The sequence below is a fragment of the Amphiura filiformis genome, chromosome 7, assembly GCF_039555335.1.
Source record: "Amphiura filiformis chromosome 7, Afil_fr2py, whole genome shotgun sequence".
NCBI classification, from domain to species: domain Eukaryota; kingdom Metazoa; phylum Echinodermata; class Ophiuroidea; order Amphilepidida; family Amphiuridae; genus Amphiura; species Amphiura filiformis.
In genome coordinates, this window is record NC_092634.1 from 37,598,667 (window position 1) to 37,620,690 (window position 22,024).

General features: G+C 37.3%; 1 protein-coding gene across 1 annotated transcript; it reads right to left on the bottom strand.

The window, feature by feature from the left end:
- Positions 1 to 4,535: 4,535 nt before the first annotated feature.
- LOC140157105 (mitochondrial coenzyme A diphosphatase NUDT8-like) lies at positions 4,536 to 19,064 on the bottom strand. The gene is made up of 5 exons (XM_072180176.1): positions 18,957 to 19,064; positions 12,241 to 12,785; positions 10,996 to 11,128; positions 7,722 to 7,802; positions 4,536 to 5,803 (listed from the first exon to the last, which is right to left on the bottom strand). Exons 2-5 carry the CDS (start codon positions 12,705 to 12,707, stop codon positions 5,549 to 5,551), a joined length of 936 nt encoding a protein of 311 aa, XP_072036277.1. The 5' UTR covers positions 12,708 to 12,785; positions 18,957 to 19,064; the 3' UTR covers positions 4,536 to 5,548.
- Between the last annotated feature and the right edge of the window lie 2,960 nt (positions 19,065 to 22,024).

Here is a 22,024-nt window from a genome sequence, read left to right on the forward strand (position 1 = left end):
AAAAATTACACATTATTAGCACATAGCAGCACCATTGAGTTATTAGTTAGCCTTGGTGCAATATCTATGGACTTGCAAAATGTATGGCAAGCAACACTGAAAAGCAAACATTGAAGCCGCACTGAAGCAATTAAAATTCAACATCTCTTTTACAAAATCGCCAGATCAAGGAGTTAGAACAGTGTCTGTAATATGATCAGCACCACAAACAGTCTGTAAAGGAGACTATTCTATGAAATCTGGTACAAATTTTCGTAAGAAAATGCTCCAAAAATCACACTTTCCGTCCGAATTTTCCTAGCTAATTAGGTAACAATCATGAACGATCATGCAAAGATTGCTCCCTCAAATTAGCAGCTCCATTGGTCAAACGATGTAGCAAGAGAAAGTAAAAAACATACAGAAATATGGACTACACCTATAGCTACATTTGCGAGCAAATGAGCTAATAAACCACACACTTTCCTTTATTAAACCCATTTTGTTTCAAAAGTCACTCTCCAGCAATGAATGTGTTAAGTGGACTTTTATACATATTGGATTTCAATCAATGTGTTACAAGACTCAAATCATGGAATTGGGTGGTTCTTTCATACATGCTATTTTTCACATGCTCAATAGACACAGAGGATGAATTTGAGTTGTTCTTTCATACATATGACAGGCCTATGTATAGCAACAATTTCCCATGATTAACTCAATTTAGCCAAAGTATGGACTTGGGTGGGTTTTGTATTCATATACTCAATTGCATGTGTGTGAAAAAAGGGCCCAAATCCACTCTCTAAATAGTCTTCCAGGTCCTCTTTAACCCAATATTTGTGGAAGAAAAGCCCAACTCCATGAGTTTTGTTTATCCACGAAATCTGCTTTTCATTTTCTTGATAACATATTGCATGCTTCTACTTGTGCAATTAATAGATATTTACCAAATTAAAACCTGTACCGTTGCCATGGAAAGCAAAAAACATCATATATCATTTCACATGTATGCAATGGTAAATGATGTATGTTCATGTATTAAAAGTCCCCTGAAGGTGAAAACATTCTGTCTCTAAAACTTGTCCAAATGTTGAGTTTTTTCTTAATATCTCAATAACAGTTTTGATGCAGTTGGCCCCTTCTTCCACTCAGGTATTCAATTATGTTTGTACACTCCACTCTTACTATTTAATTTACAATACTTTGTATTCGCTTTCACAAATAAATCATTAAAACATGCCACATGATGACCATTTACATTACAGGCATTTAGTACCATGTTTTAGGACTCCAAACTCAATAATAACTTTCATTGCTGTCAGAATTCTGCAAGTTTATCCATCACAAATAGTAAATTGATCAAAAGCAAGAAGTTGTATCAATATGATTGGTACAAGTTATTTTTTAATTTTATGTGTCTATGGAAACACCTGCTTCTTCCAAATGCAAATTATTGAATCCTCTTAAGGGGGTACTACACCCCTGCCCAATTTTGTGCCTATTTTTGCATTTTTCTCAAAAATTATAGCGCATTGGGAATAAGTAAGATATGTATATTATAGGGGCAAGGACTACAACGATTGCACTGGAAATTTTATTTTAGCACAGACAACAGTTGTGGAGTTACAATCAAAAATGAGGGAAAACCAATATTTGATCCATAATTCAATAACTACTTGCTTTAAGTCGCTGAATTTTTAGTACAGTAGTTGTAGTCCTTGCCCCTATAATATACATATCTTACTTGTCAACAATGTGCTATAATTTTTAAGAAAAATGCAAAAATAGGCACAAAATTGGCCAGGGGTGTAGTACCCCCTTAAAATTGCCAACATTTACAATTGTATGACCTTTTATAACATTTATCTACAAAACAGGAGAATCTTGATTGGATTTTGAGGTACCAGTCTTGCCCATTAACCCCCTGAGCACTACCTACCAATCTAACATTGCCTCTGATTGGTCAATTACGTGATATCTTCACTTTAATCACCAATCAGAATGGAGCTTTGCAAATAATTCACCCCAATTTGTTTGTGTGGTAAAATTATTCTAACAATGTTGCTGATTGGTCCAATTGATAATGAAAACTTCTTTTTGACCAATAGGTAGGTAGTTCTCATGGGGTTAATCACTGGCTACCAATCGTTTTGATACAGCCTGTATAACACATAAATTTAATACTGAATTATTCATTATCTGAATACCTTATATTATGTCCAATAAGTAGCAAATAATATGTGAATAAAGTTTGTTAGTATTCTAGATTACGGTACCTGCTTTTTGGGAGGATTTCATTTCTCCATATCCTCTTGTCTGTATCGCTGCTTGAATTAAATCTTTCATTGAGCTGTTCCAGTTAAAATCCACATTACCCCTGTGGAAGATTTTAGAAATATATGTTCCATAGAGGGAGTATGTTTTTCACATGTAATTGGTTAGGGTTAATCATTTTTAAACTTAAATGTACTGCCCCTGTATTATGGCATTATCTTCCACAACTGGAGTGGGTATTTCAAATGGAAGCTACCCAATTATCTATTATATTCAAAACTCTTACTCCCTCTGTGGAAGACCTTAGTTTAATCTTCCACAGGGGTAGTGTGGAATTAAAGTGGAATAGCCCATTACAGTTTCCTGCAAGTTTTTCCTTTATAAATACAATTGATCAAAGCTACAGGTTGTATCAAACGATTGCATACAACAAAATAAATTATGTTCATCCCTATCTGACCGAGCAATGCACAAAAAGACTTGGTGTGCCCGTTTTCTTATCATCATATTCATGGCTTTCTCAACATCCAACCCATGAAAATAACATTTTAGGCACTAATTTGTTTCAAATTACATGCATTACATGATTACAGAGAGCCTGTTTTAATTTTCCGGAAGATCGTCTATGGCTAGTCTTCAAAAATAGAGGGGTGGACCGTGGAAAATATTATTTTTCAGCAAAATTGTGATTAACATGCACCAGGGAGTTTTAAGCTAAAGCCAAAAATATTATGCTTTATAAATGTCAAATTCAGCTTTCTTCTGCTTTGTAAATTTTGCAATTTTCACAATTTTGACTTTGTTCCCAAAAAGTTCAATTTTACGATTTTGGCCTGATGTATATTCGCTATTTTATGGTAAAAAATTCTTTATTTATGTTACATTTTGAAGCTGATTTTAATATTTATATCATTTTATTGATAAGATTGTTCATTATTTTCATTTTTTGTGGGGTTTGATCTTTTTTTATTAGCTTTTTTATGAAAACTGCCTTTTCTGCTTTTCATAGTAATTCTGCTTTTTTTGCAGAAAATCTACAATGCAGAAAACTTTGGGCTTTATTTTAAGCATATATTTTTCATAAACCGAATAGGAAGCTTATATTATGATGTGAAACCAAAATGATTGTACCATCAGTTTTTATTTCAATTGTGCTTCTTCTAAATGCAACACCGAAGACAAGGCATATTAACCTTAACCCCCTCAGGGCTTTTTCGCGACGGGAATGGAAAGAAGGAAGGAATAAAGAGAGAAAACAAAGAAAGAAGTTGTTTGCTCTGGGTGGGATTCGAACCCGAGACCCCTCAGCGACACCTTGCCACGGGTCTTGGGCTTCGCTGGCCAGTGAAACCATGCCTATATTTCACTTAGGGCGATTGCGTCATCACACCACGTGGGATGCACGCACACACAGCGCATATATCAAGTAGTATTTTGTAGTACTTGGTCCTGTTAGGGTTAATTGAGACTATACTGAGTTTCGATAGTGGTAACCTAACCCTAACCCCCTCAGGGCTTTTTCGCGACGGGAAGGGAAAGAAGGAAGGAATAAAGAGAGAAAACAAAGAAAGAAGTCGTTTGCTCTGTGTGGGATTCGAACCGAGACCCCTCGCATGCCAAGCACTGGGACGGCGACACCTTGCCACGGGTCTTGGGCTTCGCTGGCCAGCGAAACTGTGCCTATATTTCACTTTAGGGCGATTGCGTCAACACACCACGTGGGACGCACGCCTGAACAGCGCATATATCAAGTAGTATTTTGTAGTACTTGGTCCTGTTAGGGTTAATACCATGGCAGTACTTCCCTGTAAAAACTAAATCATTCATACTCTGAATACCTTATAATTATAGTGTATATTGTGTCCAATACCAGCATTTAATCAGTAGCACACAAATGTGGATCACAAAAATACTCTAGCCACAATACCTTAACTTTTTCCATACAAATACAATTGATGAAAAGCTCAAGGAGATATCAATATGATTGGTAAACATCGGTTTTAAATTGCTAAGTTTATTGAAAAGCCAGTTTCTTCCAAATGCAACACTGAATCCTCTTGAAAAGACCAGAATGCATAGTTGTATGACCTTTAAGGTGGTACTACACCCCTTGACAAATTTGTGACTATGTTTGCATTTTTCTCAAAAAATAATAAAACACTGGTAACAAAAGTTAAGTATATTATAGGGGCAAGGAATCCAGTTCAATTTCAGTGGCTCAAGACAAGCGGTACGTTATTTATGATAAGAAAAGAGGTACCCCTAGAATGTACCTCATTTCGTAACATATATAATGAACCACTTGTTTTGAATTACTGAAATTTCAGTGAAAATAATTGGATTCCTTGCCCCTATAATATCTTTTGTTACCAGTGTGTAGTTATTTTGTGAGAAAAATGTAAAAATAGTCACACAATTTATCAGGGGGTGTACGGTGTAGTACCACCTTAAAGATTAATCTAAACTGAGCTCAAAAAGAAACTTATAATTTTTTACAACTTGTGAATCACAAGGTCATATCTTAAAATACTGTCAATCAAAATGAACCAAAATTACACACAGGATTACCTTAATACTATACTCAAAACACATGTCAGTAACCAAGCAGTTGTCCAACTGACACAACAGCAAAATGCACTGTCATGGGACAGCTTCCTGGACTTCCTTCACTTTCACAGCCCAACATTTGGCACCCAGGACAAAAAATCTGTGAGAATGCACACAAGATCCTTGCACAGATGATAAAGCGGTGCTGCTTTCTGCTTTTCATACGCGTTTTTCATGAAACAGGGCTGGGCTGTGAATGTGGTCCAGGAAGCTGTCCCATGTCATGTGCATTTTGCTGTTGTGTCAGTTGGATAACTGCTTGGTTACTGACATGTGTTAAGAGTAGAGTATTGAATTTACAAAAAGTTGGCGTCAATAAAATTGTGACTCCACCCCCTATTTCGACATCAAATATTTCATGACGCCCCCACCACAGATACACCTTACCAGCCCCCTAAACAGGCCAAAATTGTTTTGAAATCATTCTTTTTGAGTAAAATAAACACAATATCTGTGGTCATCTTGTGATTCCCTACATTTTGGTCATCAAAAATTTTATGACTCCCTAATTTTTCTTTCCAAAATTTATGATCCCCAGTATATTTGAGATGCACCCCCTTTCGAAGAAAATGCCAGCCCCCTAACTGACTGCGCTATTGCATGTGGCTGTATAGGGTTCTCTGATTTTAATTCTGTGATTAAAACAAAAATGCTCACATACATAGATAATAAAAATTTGTATAAATCACTTTTGTCCAAACAGTTTTTGCCTAACAAATAATGATGTATAGTACTGTGGTAGCCATGCCTGTAAGACTGCATCTAAGATGACTGCACTTAGGCCCCATATTCTATGCAATCCTCCATCAAACACAGGCAGAGTGTATGGACGAGTAAGAACCTTGTATTCATCTTCGTATAGTCGTGGAATAAAACGGGTGTGTCCTTGATTGGCTGGATTCAGCAAGTTTGGCAAGGGTACAGTGAAGGCACATTCAACCTGCAGAATCAAACAAAAACACACTCGTGGTTGAGTAAATTACAATGTACCAACTTTGGATGCTCACACACGGTTGTTTGATGGCATGTAAAACTGTATTCATTTTAAAGCAAAGTTGAAAACTGATGGCACTTGTCTTAAATCTTAATTGTTTGCATCTTTATAAGGGGTGGATACTTGTATAATGGCATTAGAACATCATAAAAATGAGTAACATATAGCAATAAAAAATTTATCAGTACTCCTTTTTTTTTTATCATGAAATGAAAGGAAAAACTCATATTATTGGACTAAATTAAATTCAAAATATATATAAATAGCGCCCTCAATTTGCACGCAAATATACAGTTTATAGAATAAAAGTTACCACAAAAAGGCAGAAAAAGATGAAAAATTTGATGATGAAAAGAAAGTCTAAGTTAAAAATAACTAGAAAATATATGTGTATGTTTAGTGCGATAGCTGTTGGAATTGTAAAGGTCTAGAATTGAAAATTATGTAATGTTTTGTTAAACATTAATAAATGAACACATCAAACAACTGTGGCACAACTTTGAAAGGAAAGCATATATCTGGAATTAAAAGCCAGATTCTGAAAATATGGCGGATGGAGGCAAAAGGGGGTAAAAATCCATTTCAACACAAAAGTGTGCAACAAAAAAGAAGCAGTTTTCCATGCAGGCTGAAAGAAGCTCACAAAGATAATTAGGGGCACGGCCCTGAGAGCACTTGAAAACATAAAGCAGAAGTTTAAAAAGAATTCGGTCCTGTAGCATGTAATATATCTGTGGGTACTGGTTATTTCATATTTCAATCTGGTAGGAACACTCAATTTTATTTGGTAGGTATTTGTTACTCAGGTGTTCAAAAGTAGGGTACCGGTATTTTGATTAGATTTTCACTCACACAGTTAAGGTCCCCTAAAAATGGGGGTTCTAAAAGTGACCCCCATATCTGAGGGGGTCCTCTCGCTAATCCGAAGGTCCGCCATTCCGAAGATTCGCTATTCCGAAGGTTCGCTTTTCCGAACGTGTAATTTTACCATTCGCTCTTCCGAATGTAATTAAAGGTTCGCTATTCCGCAAAAACGGTTCTCTTTTCCGAAGGTTCTCTATTCGAAAATTCCCAAAACACAAACAGGTTCTCTATTCCGAAAACAGAAAGCTTCTCTATTCCGAATTTGAAAAAAGGTTCTCTATTCCGAATATTCAAATATGGGTTCTCTATTCCGAAAACAAATAAAGGTTCTTTATTCCGAAACAAGCCACCGTGTTCTCTACTCAGAATATAAAAAAGGTTCTCTATTCGAATATGTTATATGCAGTGGAATTAAGTAACATCATGGCTAACGAAAAACTTTACTTGGTTTCTTTTAGGGCCTTTTCCTCCGTCATCAAACACATCATTCTGTCAAGGCTAGCGCTAAAACTACAAAGGCCCAGAGCCCATATGTGGTACACTAACGGGCCCTACCCTGTAGATTTATCCTTTGCTCATCTTGAGGTCAAAGGTCACGGGCCCAAGATTTCGGAATGGAGAACCCTTTTTTCATATTCGGAATACAGAACCTTTTTTCATTTTCGGAGTAGAGAACACAGTGGCTTATATCGGAATAAAGAACCTTCTTTCGTTTTCGGAGTTGAGAACCCATTCTTTCATATTCGGAATAGAGAACCGTTTTTCATATTCGGAATAGAGAACCTTTTCTGTTTTCGGAATAGAGAACCTTCGTAATAGAGAACCTTTTTAATTTTCGGAATAGTGAACCTTCGGAATAGCGAACCTTCGGAATAGCGAACCTTCGGAATAGTGAAGTTCGCCCTATCTGAGACCTCAATCTTGTATGAACTCTCATGAAAAATAAACTTGCACCATTATTACTACAGTACAAAGATTGTATACATGTACATGTACCTACCTCATGCTGATTTAACTGTAGTTTATCAACATCAACTTCACCAATGAAACCTACTACTGGGACCACTGCTGTCTCACGACCCTGGAATAATGCAATAACAACAAAAAATTATAGCGACGGAAACTACAGCTGAAACTAGTTGGTGATACAACGGTGGCCGCACCTGGCTGCATCATAGAATCCTATCCCAATAATATTGAATTTTATCAAATACATTTGAAGCAAACACAGTTTGTCTGCATTTAAAAGACATGTTAATTCACAAAGATATGGTCGCATGTCATAAGCTGGGTATGCAAAAAGGGTGGAGGGATTACACTTTTCTGAAAATTGTGATACAAATTTGATTGGCTTTCCGTAACCCCATATCCTACAGCAGTGGTTGATACCTCATTTTAAGCCTAATTTTATACTCTTTCAATCTACTGAAGCATATAATTATACATTATTCAGTAAAAAAATCACATCAGTTGAAATGAAAAATGCCAGGGGTGGAGGAGCAGGCGGATGTGGAGCAGGCGGATGCGGGAGTGTGCAATAGGGCCTATGTTAAATTTCACATGTCAGCATGTCATAATTACTGGTTATTTTTTCAAATCTAGTGAGGGTTTGATGTATTGACAGCTTTGAATGTTGAATTTGTACAACTAAAACAATTAATGACTACTTAAGGTGGTACTACACCCCTGATAAATTTTGTGACTAATTTTGCATTTTTCTCAAAAAGTAACTACAAAATTACTACATTTTGTGTACACACTGGTTATGCATATTATTGGGGCAAGGAATCCAATATACTTCACCGAAATTTCAGTGATTCAAGACAAAGGGGTTCATTATATAAGTTAAAAAATGAGGTATATTCTAGCGGTACCTCTTTTATCATAAATAAAGTATACCGCTTGTCTCGAGTCACTGAAATTCCAGTGTAGTAACTTGATTCCTAATACTCCTATAATTTACATAACTTTTGTTACCAATGTGTTATTATTTTTTGAGAGAATGAGAGAAATGCAAAAATAGTCATAAATTCATCAAGGGGTGTAGTACCACCTTAAATGGTTATAATGTTCCATTTTTTTAAAATTTTTAATGAAATCCTAGTGGAATTTCAGTATTTTTAGCAACATGCTAATGTACATTTCTCTTCTTGATATTCATTTCCTTAATAATAGAATAACCGTCTCGCTAATTACTCGTAAAAAGGTCATTGACCTTCACAATGTAATTAACATACGTACATTTATTTTAAATAGTTCATTTGAAGCATTAATGTATTGAGACCATATCCTCCAAATCTGATGACATTCTTGCATAAAATAAAAAATTTACAGTCATTTTTGTAATTGAGGTCCGATTTGAGAAAAACGCATTTGAAAATTGAGATTTACATAGACACCTGTGTATTAATTAATTAGTAATTAAGCATTATCTCAAAAATTAAGCATGTGATCAAGTTAAAAATGGTGTTAATTATTAGATGTTGTCAATATATACAACATATCCAAAAATACATTTTTTGTCATTTTTGACCATGTAATGGAAATTGTACCCAACTTATGACATGCGACCATATATAATTGAGTATGCACTGTGTCATCCAGTTATGTCAAAGCATCAATGGATCTTAAAATGTTCAAGGATATTGCTTTACTCAATTTCCGGAACACACAGACTGTGACCAATCAGGAGTTGGTTATAGTAACAACCATTTTCATCTTTAGGCATGCAGTGGCAACCCAAGTCTTCTTACTTGGTTGCACTGGAACCAACAGTTATTGATGTTGCTAACTATAGGGTAGAGGTGGCATTTAAGACAGGAACATCACCATAATATGCTAATTAGGGTCAGGGGTTAGGGGTGACAGGTTGTGAAAAACCAAAATCACAGGTCATATATTTGTTATCCTAATCTTTCACCTGTTTTAACTCAATAGCACCAATCCCTATTGTGATATTGACTGGTTAAAACAGGTGAAAGTTAGGATGAGGTATAATGACCAGTGATGTTACATGTAGTTTTTTCACGGGTCTTTCTGCTTCGGTTTTTTCAGGCACTGTGTACAAATACCATCTTTGCCATTTGGAGAATGAACTTGTTTTTGTTACAAAACTTGTCTACTTCAATGAGATTGGTTATAGAAATTCTGGAAACCCAAATGTGACCCGTTCTGACAAAACCAGAAACATGTCACATTTTTTACATTTTACTGATTTGATTAACAATGTAAGTACAGGACAATAAGCTTTAAAATTATATCAAAATCATATAAATAGCATCAATACTTTTCAAGATATGGATAAATTTATAAGTACCTTGATATTTTTGCCAAATTGCTATTCTGAGTTATGGCCCAATTAGTTTCCTACCTAACCTTACACAGGATTGAATAGAGATTAACATAGTTCCAACTGTTATGTATTGATAACCTCTTTTTAATAAGTACTTTCAAGTATTTAGTCCCACAGTCAAATACCATGAAATTAAGAATTCCAAAATTAGATTTTTTTTTGTGGGAATGTCATCTTTAAAGGACTTGAAAACATGTTAATTGGAGCTGCTCACAAATACCTTTTTGGAATACATTTGAAGCTCCAAACCAAATGTTGCGCATCCTTTTAATATGGCTGTACACAAATCCACAATATTTATGATTCAGTTCAGCACCATTTTACCCTACCTATATATTCATTCCCTGGTTACATCTCACTCTTCTTTAATATTTGCAACCTCCAACCCACAAAACTTCTTATGCACTTCACTCTGACTCTGCTGTCACATTTGAAGTGCCTTGTTCCAAAAAACAAGCTGACGATTGTGCCTTTTCAACTGTGGGGCCATGCCTCTGGAACAAGTTGCCTACCACCGTCCGAGGTCAAGAAAATATCACCACCTTCAAGAACCTCCTTAAGACCCACCTCTTTCCCAATGTGTAACGCTTTACATTTCTTGCCTTTTTCTCTTTTAGCACTTTGCTTACTTTGTAAAAGGCACTTTATAAGTCTAATTGTTTATGTTTATGTAGATGTGAGATATATCATTTGCTACTACTTTTCTCCCCATTCAAAATCTTGAGTATTTTCTCTTTATTGTGTTACTTAAAATTAAATGATTGGTTAAAAGAACGATATATGTCTTTTCCAAAAATTAGAATGCATAAATTGAAATTTCACTTCGTACAAATCTTTAGAATCGATTGTCACAGCATGTGAAAAAACACCCTAAAAATGAATGTTTTGGGCACTGTATTTTTCTGGAATGGGGAGTAATCACCTTATTAGGTACAGCAGCCATTTGACACCATACATCAACAGCCTCTGGTTTGATACCTAGTTCTTCTTGTGTTTCTCTCAGAGCAGTTTCCACTATGTCTGCATCACTCTCATCACGAATACCACCTGGAAAACTAGAAAGTATGATTTCCAAATTAAAATCAGCCTATAAGCTTCAAGAGAAATTACAGGATTCTGATTAAGCTGTGGACTTGTGTTACATATCTTCTGATGTATAGCGTGGGTCATCTGATTGGGGGGGAGCACGGGGTCTGATTAGGGGCACAAGCCTTTTCATTTTACATGTAAAGTCTATGGAGAGGAAGATTACAAAAGGGTGCTATTACCTCATATTGGGCCATTTTAGGCACTTAAACGCTCATAAAAAGAGGACCGCATACAATTATGTAACAACATCGAATGTTACTTGAGCAAGTACAAATATAATTAAATACTTCTGAAGAGGGGCTATTATAGCCAAAACAAAAAATGTCCTATACCTTAGTGCTTAGTGCTTATGAAACAAAGGTACCCCCCCCCCATGATAGGATGACTCACACTACCCTACTGATCTGCACTTACTGACACACTGACAGGTCAACTTAGCTCTGTCCATATGTGACAGCCCTAGTGCACACCCTGTCATCTGCATTTACATACTGTACGTTGTATCTCAAAAGCAGGGCCGTTCCTACATGTAGGGATTTTGCCGCCCTAGGCAAAACCTCTCCCTGCCGCCCCACCAAAGCATACCAAAAAGTTTCTTTTTCTCATGTCCCCCTTTACCTTTTCCACCCTGTTTTCTGTTTCTCTTTTCGCCCCCTTTTATTTTTCCTCCCATTTTTCTTTTTATCCGCCCTCATTTTTTTCTTCCCTTTTCTTTCTCCATTCCCGTTTTTTTGCGCCCCCCTGCACTGGCCTAATGGTCGGAACAGCCCTGCTCAAAAGGCTGCCTAAAATCTCACGAAATGGTCAGATTGGGCCAACAACAAAATCCTTAGGGTGAATGGTATCCTGACGCATATCACAGAGAAAATATTTCAGTCCTCGAAATAATTCAATTACGGGGGTGATTTCTAACAGTAAGTAGCCCCTGAAAGGAAACTATTTTGAAGCTTGTAGCTCAAAATATATGGGGGATTATGGATATGCAGTCTCCGAAATCCTGACATAAGGCCCCGGAAGTTAAATAACAGGGGCAATTATTTTCAAAAGTATTTTAAGGCCTGATTTCAGTTCAACTTACCTGACTTCCCCTCTATGTTGCCTAAGATTATTTGAGCGTAGTGTCAGTAGCACTGCTGGTTCCCCATTCACAGTACAAAGGGGTACAAGAATTGCAGCATGTTTGGTAATTTTCTTGAAGAGAGTACGAGGAACCCGAATCTGAGAGAGCCGGCATGACATTTCTTCTCTTGTGTCGGATGAAAACACTTGGTCTGCTGTAAGACGTTCTTGTGAACTACAAAAGTATTTGATAGTTCTGCTGAAGAGTGGTAAACTTTGTTTACTATGCAGACCAATATTATTGCATTGCTTGTTCGGACGGTTGAACGAGGGTGATAATTTACTACTTGAACTTGTGCGAAACATCTTCTTGTTCACTTCTGGTGATTGTGTTCTAGAAATTTCTTTGTATGTCTTCATGGATGACTTCAGCATGTATCGCCAGACACACATAATGCATCTTTGTTGTCTTGCTAATGTTTGCATTGTTAGAATGCTGTTGTTTGCTACTATATCATATAGGCACAATTAACTGGACCTTACTGCAAGCCACTGGTAGTTTACCTGGATGAATAAAAAAGAAACAGCAAATTATTACCCCTGTACAGTATTTGACCTATGTCCAATTTTCTAAAATCAAAGCCAGAGATACAAAATTATACTAGTTTGCCTCTGACATCACCTGTCAATCAAACTCAGAAACAATTTCTTTACCATTTGTTGTGATGATTGAAATATCTGAACACAATAGCAAAACACAGCTAGCCGCAATATGATGCCTCAGAAACATGTTGAGCACGAAGTGTGAGAATCAAGTGGGGAGCAGTAAGTGCAGTAGCGTAGCCAGCAGGGGGGGGGGGTAGAGTGCCCAAAAAGTGCCCTCTGACAAAAAAATGAAAGAGAAAATTAGGAGGGCAAAGGAAAAGAAAAAGGGCAATTCAAGGAGCCCCATTTCTAGCAAAATTCAGGGCCAAAATAGTGTAAAATACAAAAAAATTTCGCGCTACATGCGCACATTGTAACAATAAAGCCCCTTTTAGCCGGATAATGGGCGAAAATAGTGTAAAATACCATTCATCATCCCAATATGGCCCTTTTTGGGAAGCGCGAAGACATGCAGTCTCTATGTATTGTATGATGCAACTGCAATTTTTTTTCGTCTGTGCCCCAAAAATTTATTTTGCCCCCGACCAAGAAAGCTGGCTACGCCCCTATTAAGCGTGAAGCTTGGTTGCTCTCTGTATAGTATAAAAAGCAACAGCGCCAGCTGATAGTGCTATAAACAGTGTGTCCTAGGGTAAATTTTTCACCTTCAAACATACAAACCATCTCAATATAGCTATTGTATATTTTCATTCTAGCTCCAGTGACACCTCATTAATTTCCCTGGACCATGCCATGCATTGAGATGTACATGTAGATATTAGCATTTTACTTTGAATATCAATATAACCAGGCTGTAGTGTTAGTTTTAATACCCATGAGGTGTCACTGGACTTGGAACAAATACCAATACTATAATCAGATGAAGTACACATTTGCGGAGCGCGTATTTTAAGTATACATTGCGTATTTACTGCGTTGGACGCACTTGTCTCTGATTGGCTGCTGAGGCGATCTGCTGTTGCCGAGTGGAAATTTATGAATGAACTGTGGATCGTACGCATTGTTAGCTCAGAATTTGCAACATCACGGTAGTCGCGCTTGTCAAAGGTTTGCTGCATTTGATTATACAGATTTCCTGAAGGCACCATGTCAACAATGCCTAGAAAAATTGCTTATTGCCAGGGCTGTCAACTTTTTGGAATTGCTTGGCGTGAGACAGAGGCGTACCGGGATTTGCCGACTCCAATGTTCATTTTGTACCATGATTATTGACGCCGAGAATGTGAAAAGCGGGGGATTTACTACCTAGGCGTGAGATTATACTACCTTGGCGTGAGACCGTGAGAAACTGACCCAATGCGTGAGACTCACGGCCAATGCGTGAGAGTTGACAGCCCTGCTTATTGCCTTGTTAAGGGCTCGGATAGTGATGTTTTTACATTATTTTTTGTGGGACCGGAGAGCACATCAGACATATTGAATTGCATTTTGAATATGAGGAATATCCTGATATCAAATAATTTTGATTTTTTTGAAATTTGCAATATACACATTTTATGGCAAATTCCTCATTAAATTTCCTTTTTAAAATTGTAAACGAGGCAGAAGTAGGGAAACTAACTCCTTCAAGAGATATGATATTCAGAACATTTCAAAAGCATGCTTAGTACAGTAATGTATATAGGTATGAGAGGCAAACCTTATAATTAGTTAACACATTTGCTAGTCAGCCAAATTCGCCTAGACCGGGGCCCAAACACAATACATATTTACATAGAAATTTAAAAGAACAGATTGGACAGGCTGTTCAAGGAAACCAACAAAAATATGTTTTCTATACTTCACTTGACCCAAATATATGATTTTTTATGGTGATAAGACAATCGCACATGGAATTTTAGAGGGATTTTGATAGCAGTTCCATTAAAAAAAGCTGCTATCATCATGAGACTAAGATCTAGAAACACCACCGAAATGCTGTTTTGGGGAATTTTGCTAGCAGAATCTTTTTGATGAAAGTCAATTTTTGACAAGATGTAACTTTGCTACGGAAAGTGTTATGACAAAAAAGTTTTCAGTCAGTTTTGGCTTTCTTTACTCAATGGCTTTAATTTGATATATAAAATAAATGCAGTTTGATGGCAAATTTGAATTCACCTATCATACCTAATATATAGCATGGTAGGGAAACCAGCAAATGTAGGACACAAACGCAGTGCTCTTACAACAAATCAACCTAGCTTTAAAATAATTCTGGCCCCATTTTAAAGTGGACATAAATACCAACCAAATTTATCATATTATTTAGGCTTATGCCTAAAAAGTGCAGTGCCTCCCTACAATTAATGTAGTCTGACTATACATGTATGTCTGGGTTTGACTAGTCCGAATAATCAGACCCAGAACAAAATATTAATTTCTGACATGATCGTGTTCTGGGTCTGAACTGTTTCCATTCGAAATCTTGATGGCAAATTGTACAAAAGAAGCACATGGTCCTACTTCACAGTTTTTTAATCCCCTATATTCATGTTGCGTGAATCACTCTATTGTGGACCATCCTTACCCAGCAAACACACAACGTTTACAAAACGTTTTTGTTAGGTTCTGGGTAGGTCTGTTACGTCTTCGTCTTCCAAAACGTTTTTAAAACATTTTTTAAAACGTCGTGATTTGGTCATAATGTTGAAGCTTTAATTTCGTTTTATTAGGACGTTCACATGACGTTTTGTGGACGTTATAAAATGTTAACGTTATTTCGCGACGTTTATCCAAACATTCGCCTGCAACATTCTCAAAACATTTTGCGCCGACGTCTGTTAAACGTTTCTTAAGTTTATCGATAGAATATTGGAAATGTACAATAGAATGTAGGCCTAAAAGAAAAATTTTAACTTCTACAAGTAGAAATTTGATTTTAATTTATTCATAAACGTGTACATGAACTTGAAGATGCCGCGTTTATTTGCATTTTCCATAGGCCTATGAAGTCAATATAAATAATAATTATTGCGATTTTGTTCTAGTCAATTATTTATATATTCTTGCATAAATAGTTGTCAAATATTTCAAATAGTGAAAGGGAAGTTAGCCTCGATCAAAGATTTAAAATGATCCCGGGAAAACGATGTATATGTGCCTACGACTACGTACACTCTTACTTTGTGTCTTGACCTCAAGACTATAGCGCCCACGCATAATATGGAAAGACATTGGAATGTCACAGGTTGAACTTGACCTAACGGTTACTCGCCGAAAGCACAGTACTGTGTACAGTACAACGTGTTGTATCATAACTGTGCTAGTATGTATGCCGTTATCTCACGGTGACATGGCTCCGGGAATAATTCCTCTAGTACATGTATGTATATTATCAAAACAACATTTTCCAAGGAGTGACTGTGACATTTTCAGGTAGGCCTATTTATATTAAAGTGACGTTTTTTCCGTGATTTGTGTTACCGACTAACCACTTCCCTGTGAAAACGGAAAGTGTGGTGTAGTCTTTGTAATGCGAGTGTCTTGTTGGTACATGTATTGGCGGTATATACATGTAATATTAACATGATTAAGGTACCAACATAATAGTTATCCCAAACAGGTACATAGCATACAATGGCGTGTTTCTGCTTTGTGTATATATTTCCCGGGATCATGCGGATATTCCTGCCGGTAAAATACAGAACCTGCTGCTGCTGCTGTCGCTGTCGAACATGGAACAGTTGAGGTCATACGTATTACCTGGTGTGAAACATTATTCTATCATCATGGTAGACGTATCACTACACACGGTTCTCGTGTTTATACTACAGAGTTTTTGTCCGGAGTTTCCGTCACTTGGTCACTGTAAAACTGCCATGGACCGCGTTTTTTTCCAGGAGCCGGACCTATATAGTTTTGTATATTATGTATAATATTTTTGGTACTTTTGTAAAGTGTACTAGTAAAAGTTGTCTATACGTCATTAAAATGTTCTAAAAATGTTGTAGAAAGGTAACATACGTTTTCTGATGGTGACAAGTGCGTCCTGTAATAAAAAAAACCAAAATATGCAATACGTTTTTCACGTTCCTATAACGTTTTCAGGACGTTTTGGACGTTTCTACAACGTTCGTAGTACGTCCGTTGCGTGCTACAACGTCCGATACGTTTTCTGTAGGTCCTGGATACTGGGTGACAGAAAGAAAGGTTTTTAAAACGTTTTATACGTTGTGAAAACGTTTTTAGAACGTCTTTTAATAACGTTTTTAGAACATAAAAAACCTTCAACAAAATTACGTGTTAAAAACGTTTTATCGAAACGTCTAGAAAACGTCAATGATACGTTCTCAGAACGTTCAGAGAACGTTATTTGGTTAGCTGGGTATTGATACTTGAGTATTTGGACAAGCGGAACAGTTTTGACAGGCCTTTTGTCTACCTCTCTGTTTGTAAACAAACGGGTCCTCGTCGAATACGAAAGTCCGGTAAATAGTACGGCATTAGGGTTTGACATAACTTCACCGTAGTCCGAATAATCAGACCCCGAACAAAATATTAATTTCTGACATGATCCTGTTTTGGGTCTGAACTGTTCCCATTCGAAATCTTGATGGCAAAGCCAAAGTGGACAAAAGAAGCACATGGCCCTACTTCACAGTTTTTTAATAATCCCTATGATGTTGCGTGAATCACTCTATTGTGGACCATCCTTTTGATACTTGAGTATTTGGACAAGCGGAACAGTTTTGACTGACCTTTTGTCTACCTCTCTGTTTGTAAACAAACGAGGAGGTCCTCGCCGAATAGGAAAGTCAGCGTAGTACGGCACTGACTTTGACACCGTATCTTACTATAAATAGGGGAATGTTGTATGTATCTATCTATGTATCTATGTATAGTGTATAAAGGCTCCGTCAGTTTCGATCCAAATGTCGCCAAATTCATACGGGAGATCGAGGAATATACCGAGACGGTTATGCGAAAATTTGGTTGAAAACGGTCAAGAACTGGCTGCAAAAACAGTGAAAATATGGGTAAAAACGGGGTTTTTGTTATGAAAATCAGTTACCAGTCTACGCGTCACTGCAGCTGGCAGGCAGCGCGTCGACGCTGCGTGCATAATGCGCACTACGCCAGTGCGCGCGTAAACGGCGCAGAGCCACGGGACTTGCGAGCCAGAGACCAGTGGACGGACATGATAAAAGAAGGAAAAATAAAGGAAAGGTACATGGACGGGTCACGGGATTATGATAACGGGTAAACACGTCTGCAAATGTAAGAAAGAACAGATTTAGAAAATAATGGGAACGGGTTAAATAAATAAATAACATGGAAACGGAAAATCACAAGCTAACCAGAAGAAACTAAAAAAGAAAATGTATAGAAGAGATAGATTTAGATAAAATAATGTACCTTTTCAATGATTCTATCTGTTCAGTATAATTCTTCCTGTTATAGTGAACGCTCCCATTTACTCATCTAGCGGGGACCCTGCGCGAAGCGCGGGTATCCCGCTAGTTCTTATAAAACATTCATTCAGACTAGACTCGCTTGCCAGTCCTATATACGCCGTACCTATGTATATTGAGGACTGGCTTACGCCATTTTGGATGTCAATGGGAAATACACACTTAACGATTTGCGCCGGTTAGAAACTTGAAAAAAAATCTTTAAAATTTCATCAATGTATAAAAGTGGTACCAACCGTATTGTGCTTGCTAATTTAAGACTCGGTTGAAAGAAAATTAAGGATCGAAAGCATTTTAGTGTCCAAAAAGGCAAAATTATCGTCAAAGTTCTGCCGAAATCGGCACCCTTGCGAAGGGTTCAGAATTCGAATCGGGAACGAAAATATCCGATCTTTGCGATCGAAAACACAAAATTACAACTTTAGACTTACTATTGGCAAAAGACATTATTACCAAACAATACGGAATAGAAAATTTGACATCATTTTCTCAAAATATTGAAAAAATTTGCTCACTAGACATCGAAAAAGTACGCAATCCAATTCCCGTTCAAACGCGTGGGAAACTGAAAGTGCGATAATCGTGACTAATTCAGACTCAGTATTTCATGATTTACATACCAAAATAATGTATTATAAGAGTTTAGTAATTCACAACTTTGGGCCGATATGCAACTTACCGTAGCTTCAAGTTAGCGACTTGTGAAAAATCGCCCTGCTGACTAAAACATTCAGAAGGTTCAGAAGGTAGCTTTAAAATTAAGGTAAAAAGGGGTCTAATCTTGCCACAAATCGGCTTTGGCTATATACCGGTAGTCTCATGTCGTGCGTCATCTAATGAATATTAATGAGAATTTTACCAAGATCGGGTTTATATGACCTAATAATAAACTGGCAACTTAGTCAAATAGCGCCACTAGTATACAGGCGCACACCACTAAATAATCATTCACACTGAAATGCAGGTATATTTACCTTGAAAATTACCTCTCGTTTGAAACGTAAAGGAGTTTAGTGTTATAATACCATAACAATGCTATGCGGCGCGCATCTTTGAACTTTGGCAGAGGCAAATTAGACTTGCCAAAGTCGTCTTGTTTATTAATTTGATACGCATGCTGATTCTTATTATTTTAAGAAAGAAAGAAAGTAAGAAGGAGAAAAGAAGAAATAAAGAAAGTTTGTTTTCTTAAATTGTATCGAGATCCATACATGATAGAAAGACCCCTATATCGCCCGGTAGTCTCATGTTAATGAAAAAAATATATGGACAAAGACCCCCTATATCGCCCGGTAGTCTCATGTTAATATGAAAACAAATATCACGGACATTATAGAAAGACCCCCGTTATCTAGTCTCATGTTATGGAAAAAAATATCACGGACATCATTGAGAGACCCCTTGTATCGTCCGGTAGTCTCATGTTAATGGAAAAAATGTATCACGGGTGACATGACAAATAGATCCCCTATATCGCCCGGTAGTCTCATGTCAATGAAAAAAATATCACGGACATGATAGAAAGACCCCATATATCGCCCGGTAGTCTCATGTAAAAGAAAAAAATATTATACGGACAACGACCCCCTATATCGCCCGCTAGTCTCAAGTCAATGGAAAAAATATCACGGACATGATGGAAAGACCCCCTATGTCGCCAGGTAGTCTCATGTTAATGAAAAAAATTATCACGGACATCATGCATGAAAGACCCCATATATCGCCCGGTAGTCTCATGTTAATGAAAAAAATATTATACGGACATGATAGAACGACCCCCTATATCGCCCGGTAGTCTCATGTCAATGAAAAATATATCACGGACATGATAGAAAGACCCCCCATATCGCCCGGTAGTCTCATGTCAATGAAAATAATATCACGGACATGATAAAAAGACCCCCGATATCGCCCGGTAGTCTCATGTCAATGAAAAAAAATATCACGGACATGATGAAAAAGACCCCTGTGTCGCCCGGTAGTCTCATGTTAATGAAAAAATATTATACGGATATGATAGAAAGACCCCCTATATAACCCGGTAGTCTCATGTTAATGAAAAAAATATCACAGACATGATAGAAAGACCCCTATATCGCCCGGTAGTCTCATGTCAATGAACACAATATCACGGACATGATAGAAAGACCCCCTATATCGTCCGGTAGTCTCATGTTAATGAAAAAAATATCACGGACATGATAGAAAGAGCCCCTATATCGCCGGCCCGGTAGTCTCATGTTAATGAAAAAAATATCACGGACATGATAGAAAGACCCCCTATATAACCCGGTAGTCTCATGTTAATGAAAAATATCACGGACATGATAGAAAGACCCCTATATGGCCCGGTAGCCTCATGTTAACATGGTTAATGAAAAAAATATCACGCACATGATAGAAAGACCCCCTATAGGCCTATCGCCCGGTAGTCTCATGTCAATGAAAAAAATATCACGGACATGATAGAAAGACCCCCCATATCGCCCGGTAGTCTCATGTCAATGAAAAAATATTATACGGATATGATAGAAACTTGGACCCCTATATAACCCGGTAGTCTCATGTTAATGAAAAAAATATCACAGACATGATAGAAAGACCCCTATATCGCCCGGTAGTCTCATGTCAATGAACACAATATCACGGACATGATAGAAAGACCCCCTATATGGCCCAGTAGTTTCATGTTAACATGGTTAATTAATGAAAAAAATATCACGGACATGATAGAAAGGCCCCTATATCGTCCGGTAGTCTCATGTAAATGAAAAAAATATCACGGACATAAGAGAAAAAAACCCGATATCGCCTGGTAGTCTCATGTCAATGAAAAAAAATATCACAGACATGATAGAAAGACCCCCGATATCGCCCGGTAGTCTCATGTCACGGACATGATAGAAAGACCCCCTATGTCGCCCGGTAGTCTCATGTTAATGAAAAAAATATTATACGGATATGATAGAAAGACCCCCTATATCGTCGGCCCGGTAGCATGTTAGGGAACAAACCAAAAGATCGATGACGTCCTAGTTTCGTTTCTCAGCCGACCCCCTCCCTCCCTGCCAGAAACGTAATAATGAAATGTTGAAAATGTTGACATAATAATAATAATGACACATTCTTCAGACCGATGTTTTTGTACAAACGTAATCGAGTGTTTTTACCCCTCCCCCTAAACTAGTTTCGTTTATAGGACGTCATCGATCTTTTGGTTTGTTCCTTAATGAAAAAAATATCACGGACATGATAGAAAGACCCCTATATAACCCGGTAGTCTCATGTTAATGAAAAATATCACGGACATGATAGAAAGACCCCTATATGGCCCGGTAGCCTCATGTTAACATGGTTAATGAAAAAATATCACGGACATGATAGAAAGACCCCCTATATCGCCCGGTAGTCTCATGTCAATGAAAAAAATATCACGGACATGAAAGAAAGACCCCCGATATCGCCTGGTAGTCTCATGTCAATGAAAAAAAATATCACGGACACGATAGAAAGATTCCCGATATCGCCCGGTAGTCTCGTGTTAATGGAAAAAATATCACGGACATTATAGAGAGACCCCTTGTATCGCCCGGTAGTCTCATGTTAATGGACAAAAATGTATCACGGACATTAATTGATCCCATATATCGCCCGGTAGTCTCATGTCAATGAAAAAAATATCACGGACATGATAGAAAGACCCCCTATATGGCCCGGTACCCTTATGTTAACATGGTTAATGAAAAA

Bases quoted from the DNA above. Each gene is read 5' to 3' on its own strand.
- LOC140157105 (XM_072180176.1), bottom strand. From the start codon at position 12,707: ATGCAAACATTAGCAAGACAACAAAGATGCATTATGTGTGTCTGGCGA. The intron at 11,129-12,240 runs GTAAGTTGAACT...CATACTTTCTAG, and splicing joins CAACATAGAGGGGAAGTCAG to TTTTCCAGGTGGTATTCGTG. The intron at 7,803-10,995 runs GTGATTACTCCC...GCATTATTCCAG, and splicing joins TGGCTGCTGTACCTAATAAG to GGTCGTGAGACAGCAGTGGT.